Below are 9794 nucleotides of genomic sequence, written 5' to 3'. Positions count from 1 at the left end.
AAAAAAAAAAAAAAAAAAGACAGGGTGTTTTTGTAACCAGGATGGTTAGTTTTAAATGTCTACTTGCCACAACCTGGAATTACTGGGGAAGAGTTTCAATTGTTCTGTGGGCATGTTTGGAATGGGGAATTGTCTACATTACTAATTATGTAGGAAGAACTCATCTTCTGTGGGCAGCACCATTCCCTGGGCAGAGAATCCTAAACTATACAGAATGGGGGAGGCTAAAAGCCAAAGCCGAAAGAGTAAACTGGCAACATGGGTGTGTGTATATTCATTTCTCTTCACCCTTGACTATGGATGTGATGTGACCAGCTGTCTCAAGTTTCTACCTCTATGACTTTATTGCAATGATAACTGTAACCTGGAATTGTACGCCAAATAAACTTTTTTTCTCCCCCAGCTCTCTTTAGGTCAAGGTATTTGCCATAGCAACAGAAATGAAACAAGAGCAGAATCTATGATTCTGTATTGCTTTCCATCAGCAAAATCTATGTTTTGCAAAAATATGTATTTTTTTCTTATATACGTTGGGAATTTCTTCTACTCAAACTTTATTAGAGCTAAAAATTTAATTTCACTTTTTAAATGATATTCTCTTAATATGACTTACACAATATTTTTCATTAGTTTTTATTGGTCCATGCTTACCATACCTCAATAATGTTACTGTTAGCTTCATGTGAACTTATGAAAGTGATTTAAAAAAAAAAAGATTAAGTGAGTAAATTTCTGATTGAGAAAAGCATTATTTTCCTGGAACAACATGTATACACATATACATATGAATCTATGCATACATATGTGTACACACACATATATGCATATATACACATATATGCAGAACAGTTTTTAATTAGGTTAACTAGTTCAAGTCTATTCCAAAAGTAGAAGGTAACGTGTATGAGACTTCAGAAAGCCAGGTGTACTCCTTCATGATACAGCATGCCAATAACTTCATGGGGGATTTTGAGTTGCCTTTTGTTAAAGTCAGTAAGTATGACAAAGAACCAGAATGGACAGACATGCAACAATATCTGGTCAGCAGCCAGCTAAACTATTTTAGCATCTGTGCTGTGGTGATGGATTGAATAGGAATAGTGCCATAGATTCATGTGTTTGAATACTTGGCTCATAGGGTGTGACACTATCAGGAAGAAAGCCTACAGTGAGGTAGGCTTTGAGGCTGTATATGTTCAAGCTACACCCAGTGTAATACAACTGCCTTCTGTTGCCTCCAGATCAACATGTACAACTCTCAGTTCCTCTAGTCCCAGGTCTGCCTGCACATTGCCATCTTTACCGTCACGCAAATAATGGACTAACCCTCTGAAACTATAAACCAGCCCCAATCAAATGTTTTTCTTTATAAGAGTTACTGTGGTCATGGTGTCTCTTCACAGCAACGAACCCAAACTAAGACAGCTGCCAAAATTAGCACCAGGGAAGCTCCTGTGTAATCCTTGCCATAGACCTCAAAAGAGATTTTAAGAACAAACCTCTCAAGCTAGAGAGATGACTCAGTAGTTAAGAGCATTTGCTGCCCTTGTAGAGGACCTGAGTTTAGATCCCAGCACACTCATCAGGTAGCTCTCAATCCCAGTTCCAAAGAGTCTTATTCCTGGCCTCTGTTAACATCTGTACACGTATGGCAGTCAATCACACAGTCATATATAAATAAAAAAGAACAAGCTCTGTCACTAAGAACTCAGAATCCTGGTCCAACATTGGATAGCCCCACTTGTTTGGGTCCCTGGGGAGGATAGCACTTTATGAGTACAAAAGCCAGCAAACTTTCACACTTCAAACCAGGAAACAGTGACAGGAGAACAGGAGCACTACAATTCTCTCAAGGCCATGCTTTCTGTTTCAGCTAGTCTGGCTGTCCAGAGAGATCCTGCCTGTCACCCAACCTATGGTGGAAGTTATAGATAAATGTAGCCACACCAACTTCCTGAAATGGGTGCTACGGACTCCCCAGCAACATGATGTATTTTGTATGACAGAGTAAAGTGAATTTTCCTGTTTCTATTGCAACATCTATGTTTTCAGCTTGATTAAACATCTCCCTTACTTCTGCCGGTTTTTTTCTTTCAAACTTTGCTTAATTTTGTACAGATTTGAGCTTATGAACCCATTTTGCTTTCCATTACCGAGTAGTAATAGGCACAGGGCTTTAAAATTTGTAATTTCTTTCTGATGATAGCCATCAATTTAAAAATAAAAATTTTAAACATTTTTAAAAAGATTTAATTTATTTTTAACTTTACGTAAGTGTAAAATTTACACTGTTGCTCTCTTCAGACATACCAAAAGAGGATATCAAATCCCTTTACAGATGGTTTTGAGCCACCATGTGGTTGTTGTTGGGTATTGAACTCAGGACCTCTGGCAGAGCAGTCAGTGCTTTTAACTGCTGAGCCATCTCTTCAGCCCCAAATAAAATTGTTTTAAAACTAAAAATTCATATTGGTTCATTACCACTATATTAGTTACTTTTCTACTTCTGTGATAAAACACCAAAACCAAGACAAAATATAGAAGAGTTTATTTGGGCTTATTGTTTCAGAGAGCTAAGAGTCTATTGTGGCAGGGAGTTGTAGCAGCAAGAAGTAGATATGGGGGCAGGAACATCTGAGAGCTCACATCTGAAACCACAAACAGAAAGCAGAGAGAGCAAACCAAACAGCACATGGCTATTGAAATGTCAAACCCTTCCCACAGTGACATACTTACTTCCTCCACAAGGCCACATCTCCTATACCTACCCAAACAATGCCACCAACTGGGGACCAAGAATTCAAGTGCCCAAGACTGGTGAACATTTCACTAAAACTGCCATGCTTACATTCTCATTTTACTAATGCAAAAGTTGCATTCCTACACACAAGTATATGATCATATGGCAATCATAAAATCAGAACAAAGTGAAATAGTAAATTTACTGAAAACACAAGAATATGTTCTCATTCATCATGTATGCAACCCTGTATAACTTTCAGCTATAATATAAATATTAGATTGAATACAGCCAATTCTGTTCCTCTTCCAAGGTGCCAAGTGACACAAGACTGATTTGGGAATTATAAAGCTCTTCTAAGGACTTGTGGAAAAGACAACCACCTAGAGAACTAGAATAGTTTAGGTATAAAAGAATGGTAGCTGGGCTTGCTTTTGTTATTAAAAGGAAAGGCAAGCGGGAAAATGGCAAGTTGAATTGTTTAAAAAAAAAAAAAAAAAAAAAAACCTTCATATGTGCCAGTTAGCATCTGTAGTCCCAGCACCTGGGAGGCAAGCGCAGGTAGATACCGAAGTTCAAGGACAGCCTGGTCTACAGAGTTCCGGGACAGTGAGTTCCAGGGCTACACAGAGAAACAAACCCTGTCTCTAAAAGGAGGGTAAAAAAAGGAGGAGGAGAGAGAGGAGGAGGAAGAGGAGAAAGAAGAAGAGGAAGAGGGAGAGAAGGAGGGGGGCAAGCTAAGTTATAAAATAAAAAATCATCTGTGCCAGCTAGCTTCCTTCATCTTTTGTTGTGTGTTTTGATATTTTGTTATGTGTCCCTGCCTACTTATTATTTTTTCCACATTCTTACACATCATGTAGTCACTCTCCTATCCTTCTGGTCTCCCCAGATCTCTGCCCTTTGCCCAAATTTAATTAGTCTTCGTTAATATAAAAGTAATTTCTTGGGGGCTGGTGAGATGGCTCAGCAGGTAAGAGCACCCATCTGCTCTTCCAAAGGTCCTGAGTTCAAATCCCAGCAACCACAAGGTGGCTTACAACCATCCTTAACGAGATCTGGCGCCCTCTTCTGGAGTGTCTGAAGACAGCTACAGTGTACTTACATATAATAAATAAATAAATCTTAAAAAAACAAAACAAAACAAAAAAAGTAATTTCTTCCAGGAATCTTTTTCTGACATCTTAGATACAAACTCTTACAACATCTTGCAATTTCCCAAATGGCACTTGTCCACACTGAGTATCAGTGTAAGACTTGTGAAGACAAACGCTTCCATTTTGCTCATAGTGCTCAGTACTGTACTGCCACTTGAATGCTTCAAAGTACCTGTTGTTGTCACCTGAGGATCCTAATGAGAACAATCTAAGATGGTATTTTTAAAGGTTGTTTTTTAAAAAAGATACCACTGAGTGAAAACAAAAGAAATAGAAACAGCAAACTTATTTATCTTTCAAGAACCCTGTCCACTTAAAGTATATGACGAGATGTGTAGCTAGATAGAAGACTAAGGAAAAGATATTTTTATTGTTCTTTTTGTTTTGGAGAGATTGAAACACATAATATTAATGTTCTGGTGCATTCTGGCTATTATAATAAAATACCACAAACTGGAAGGCTTTTAAACAACAGGAATTTTTTTTCACAGTTCTGGGGATTAGAAAAGCTAAGGCACTGGCAGATTGGTATCTGGTGAATGTATACTTTCTGGTTCACAGACAATAACTTCTTTCTGTGTCCTCAGATAGTAGAAAGGGCCAGTGGATTTCCTTAAGTCTTTTTTTCTTAAAAGAAACAAAAGTGAGATTAAGAACACAGATTATAGTGCGATTGCTTCCAGCTTCTCTCCATTTAGTTTGATGTTGGCTACTGGTTTGCTGTATATTGCTTTTATTATTTTTAGGTATGGGCCTTGAATTCTTGATCTTTCCAAGACTTTTTATCATGAATGGGTGTTGAATTTTGTCAAATGCTTTCTCAGCATCTAAAGAGATGATCGTGTGGTTTTTGTCTTTGAGTTTGTTTATATAGTGGATTGCGTTGATGGATTTCCATATATTAAACCATCCCTGCATCACTGGGATGAAGCCTACTTGATNATGATGGATGGTCGTTTTGATGTGTTCTTGGATTTGGTTTGCAAGAATTTTATTGAGTATTTTTGTGTCGAAATTGGTCTGAAGTTCTCTTTCTTTGTTGGGTCTTTATGTGGTTTAGGTATCAGAGTAATTGCGGCTTCATAGAATGAATAGGACAGAGAACCTTCTGTTTCTATTTTGTGGAATAGTTTGAGGAGAATTGGAACTAGGTCTTCTTTGAAGGTCTGATAGAACTTTGCACTAAACCCATCTGGTCCTGGGCTTTTTTTGGTTGGGAGACTATTGATGACTAATAGATAGGTTTTTAACTCCATTTCATCTAATTTGTCAAAATAATGGGAGGCATGAAAGGTGTACCTAATATTCCCTAAAGTAATGTTGATAGGATCCATATTTATATATTTTTCATTTTATTATTTTTTTAAAATTACTAAAAAGCAGAGGTTAAACTTTCCTACTATGGTTGTGAACTTTCTTTCATTCTTTCTTTTTAATTCTGTTAGTTTAAAGTCTGGCATTTGAGATGTATACAGTTAAGAGTATATCTTCATGGACAATTAGGAAGCATCCTTTGTCTATGGTGACAAAACTTCTTTTGGGTGTTCACTTTGTCTACTACTAACATACTCCTGAAGTTTTCTTATGCTTATTGTTTGATCAATCCTACTGTTTGCAGCATATTAGTTTTCTTCTATTTAAAATACATCAAATTGGGCTGTGTCAAAAAAGTTAAAAGTAAAAATAAAACCAAATTGTTTATAATTAATAATTAGAAATCAGCCTTCTAAAAAGAAAAAAAAAACAAAACAACAACAACAAAAAAAGAAATCAGCCTTCTTTTGGATGCTGCCTTCCTACATAAATCTTTTGAAATGTGCTTCTAAGTTATTCTTTATGTTTTTAGTTTCGAGGATTTTACTACTATATGAATAAGTAGGAGTTTGTGTGTATGTGTGTGTGTGTGTGTATTTGTCCTATTAGACTTTATTGAGCTACAGGTTCTGTTTCAATAAGTTTGAGGTACTTTCAACTATAATTCCAAATATCCTGTTTTTCTACCCCATTTCTCTTCTTAACCTTAATGGTCTCCATACATGCTGTATGTTGTTTTCATATGTATCCTATCATTTTTCTTCTTGTTCTTCAGACTGAATACTTTCTATTTATCTGTCTTTAGGTCAACTAATATTTCTGCCATTGCCAATTGTCATTGCTTCTGTTAAGCTCACACTGGGTGTTTTAAACTTTCAAATGTATGTTCTGGTTCTAGAATTTCTAAACTGGTGTTACTCAGATGGTACTACTGACTTATGAACGGATAAGGCTGGTGAGATGGTTTCATGGTTAAGAGCACTGGCTTCTCTTCCAGAGGACCTCTGTTTGACTCTCAGCACTCACATGGTAACTAGTAACATATTAGGGCTTCAATGTTCAATGTGTGCCACCACTGCCCAGCTTTTTATTTTTAATGTGTATGAGTGGATTTTTTTTAAGATTTTATTTATTTATTATATGTAAGTACACTGTAGCTGTCTTCAGACACTCCAGAAGAGGGAGTCAGATCTTGTTAAGGATGGTTGTGAGCCACCATGTGGTTGCTGGGATTTGAACTCTGCACCTTTGGAAGAGCAGTCAGGTGCTCTTATCCGCTAAGCCATCTCACCAGCCCAGTGATTAACTTTCTTTAGAACATATAGTTCGCCGGGCGTGGTGGCACTTGGGAGGCAGAGGCAGGCAGATTTCTGAGTTCGAGGCCAGCCTGGCCTACAAAGTGAGTTCCAGGACAACCAGGGCAATACAGAGAAACCCTGTCTCAAAAAACCTAAAAAAAAAAAAAAAAAAAAAAAAAAAAAGAACATATAGTTCTACCATGTTAAATAATTCTATTTAAAAACAGAAATAAGGGCTGGAGAGATGGCTCAGTGGTTAAGAGCGCCGACTGCTCTTCTGAAGGTCATGAGTTCAAATCCCAGCAACCACATGGTGGCTTATAACCATCCGTAATGAGATCTGATGCCCTCTTCTGGGACATCTGAAGACAGCTACAGTGTACTTACATATAATAAATAAATAAATCTTTAAAAAAAAAAAAACCAGAAATAAGACCATATCTACTTCATCAGGCTGTTTTGAGGATTAAATGAGTTTCAAAATATAAAGAACCTAAAATAGTAAGTGATAAACAGCAAACACCCATCAAGTCTTAAGACCTTATCACAGAATGATTTGTAAATTCATAAAAGTGTTGCTACAAGTAAATATTTTAAAAACAGCAAAAAATATAATAGCATGACTAAAAATACAAATACTAACTGTACTTTAAATATTTTAGTCATTATTGTTATGTAAAACAAAGATGAAGAAAACAGTAATTTTCACCAAAATAACAAATAAATTGACTTAATTTTTACTACAAATATGGTTATATTTTAGAAGGGTTTCTTTAAAGTATTAAAATATAAAAATTTATTAAAAATAATAAAATAACAGCTTCTATGAGTATTCACTACATACATATAATAAACAGCACAGTACCAACAATTCCATTTTTATGACATAGACATCTTCTTTTAATTACAATTTTCCTCCCTAGAATAATACAAAATAATAGGTTAATATTATGAATATTAAAATCATACTGATTTATCACTAAAATCTACCATAACATTCAAGCACAAAATTTAAAGATAATGTGGGAAATATTTAACCAACTGAAAAAAAAATCAGAAAATGTCAATAATGTATTACATGGTTTTGAAAATTCAAGTTTGGAGATTATATAGAAACAGACAGTTAAACCAGGTTTTAAGATCCCAGGAAGGGACATAAAATATAGATGCAGGGGCTGAACAGAGGGCTAAGCAGTACAAAGACCAGGGTTCGACTCCAGCACTCGTGTCTCACAAGGGCCTGTACCTCCACCTCCACGAGATCCTATACTTTCTTCTGAGCTCTGAAGGCACACACACTCACTTGTGCATAAATCCACTTGTACACGCGTACACACACATAATCATTGATAAAATAAATATAAATCCTAAGAAGTAATATTCAGACATCAATGTCATACTAATATACACAGCAAAGGAGGGCAAACTGGTTATACAAATATGGAAAAAATGAAGCAAAAAGTAAAAGAGAAATAGTTACAACAATCACAGAAAAGAAGAAAGACAGAGGGAAGACTTTGAGTTTTAAAAATATAGGTCAAATCTTACCATACCTTGAATTTGACATGAACTATATATTCATGTTCCTATTTTCTTGATATCTCTCTCTCTCTCTCTCTCTCTCTCTCTCTCTCTCTCTCTCTCTCTCTCTCTCTCTCTCTCTCTCTTTGGTTTTTCGAGACAGGGTTTCTCTGTGTAGCCCTGGCTGTCCTGGAACTCACTCTGTAGACCAGGCCGGCCTCAAACCCAGAAATCCGCCTGCCTCTGCCTCCCGAGTGCTGGGATTAAAAGTGTGCACCACCACGCCCCACTTTCTCGATCTCTTACTTCATCTTTTTTTTTCCTTTGTTTTCCTTTTGGATAATTCCATCACTTCTCATAATCAAATTTTGTGAACTATTTACTACCAGTTTTGGAAATGAGTAATATTTATAAGTTCCTAATAGGTTCTTGGTCAACTTCCTGGTAGATAATACCAGTTGACCTATATTTTACAAGGCTATCCGTCTAGTAAGTCTACTAAACTTCCCTGGTAGGGTGGTATGTTTGTACTTTTTCTACTCTCTAAGCTAACTTTGTCATGTAGTTTTCCTATTTCTTTTTTCCTGAGACAGAGTTTCTCTTTATAGCTCTGGCTCTCTTGGAACTCATGCTGTAAAATAGGTTAGCCTTGAACTCACAGAGATCCATTACCCCTTGCTCCCTGATGGGATTAAAGGCATGCTAGTTTTCTTGCTCTTAAACCTCTAATACCTTTGTCTGCTGGGATAGTGCATGCCTTTAATCTTAGCATTTAAGAGGTAGAAATAGGTGGATCTCTGTGAGTTGGAGGCTGGCCAGAGCTTGCATACTGAAACTGTAAAACAAACAAACAAACAACCCAAAAAACTTAAAAACCAACCCAAACCAAAACAAACAACCCACCAAATATCTATTACCTTACTCTGACTTAGATAAGAACCTTGTTTATTTTCTCACAAAGAGACAATCAATAAAGAAACTTCTGCTGGGCGTGGTGGCGCATGCCTTTAATCCCAGCAGAGGCAGGTGGATTTCTGAGTTCGAGGCCAGCCTGGTCTACAGAGTGAGTTCTAGGCCAGCCAGGGTTATACAAAGAAACCCTGTCTCGAAAAAAAAAAAAAAAAAAAGAAAGAAACTTCTATCCCCCCCAAATCCCTTCCTCTCCATTTGTTTCTCTTTATGTCTTATTTAATTTCTTCTTATATAGTTTTCCTCTTCACTGAGGTAAATGAACTGTGCTCTCACGTCTTTTACACACGACCAACTCTTCTGCTTCTCAAAAATCATCTTAAGTCTACTTGAAATATGTTTCTCATTTTATTTTCTGGGCTAAGTTACCATTTTTCCATGCCTACTGGATTACTTCTACCAAGTCACAAAATGTTTATCTCTTAATAAAAAAAAAAACAAAAACCCACCTCTTTACTGTTTATCAAAAGTCTGTGTTTTATCAAAATCTTGATGTTTCCTCTCCTTACAAAGCTTTCTCACCTATTCTCACTCACGGGTTGTTCAACAGAGGCCATCAACAACCTCCATATTAATATATGTGGCAGTCAAAATCTCTTTGCTTTACTTAGCAACAAGGCACAACTGATCTCCTTATGTTTTGTATTTAGCACCGCTTATGAATTATTATGTTCTCTCTCTCGTTCTCTCTCGTTCTCTCTCGTTCTCTCTCTCTCTCTCTCTCTCTCTCTCTCTCTCTCTCTCTCTCTCTCTCTCTCGGTTTTTCGAGACAGGGTTTCTCTGTATAGCCCTGGC

The 9794-nt window shown here is 36.6% G+C and overlaps 1 protein-coding gene across 1 annotated transcript in view; it reads right to left on the bottom strand.

The window, feature by feature from the left end:
• Window positions 1–7374: 7374 nt before the first annotated feature.
• Window positions 7375–9794, bottom strand: part of Ccdc18 (coiled-coil domain containing 18) — a 98433-nt gene continuing 96013 nt past the window's right edge. Inside the window, exon 29 of the mRNA XM_029545195.1 lies at window positions 7375–7428. Within this exon, the coding sequence (XP_029401055.1) occupies window positions 7414–7428 (15 nt within the window). The 3' untranslated portion in view covers window positions 7375–7413. The remainder of the gene's footprint in view (window positions 7429–9794) is intronic.

Source organism: Mus pahari, chromosome 13, assembly GCF_900095145.1.
Source record: "Mus pahari chromosome 13, PAHARI_EIJ_v1.1, whole genome shotgun sequence".
Classification (NCBI taxonomy): domain Eukaryota; kingdom Metazoa; phylum Chordata; class Mammalia; order Rodentia; family Muridae; genus Mus; species Mus pahari.
This window is presented reverse-complemented; position numbering and strand designations above follow the sequence as displayed.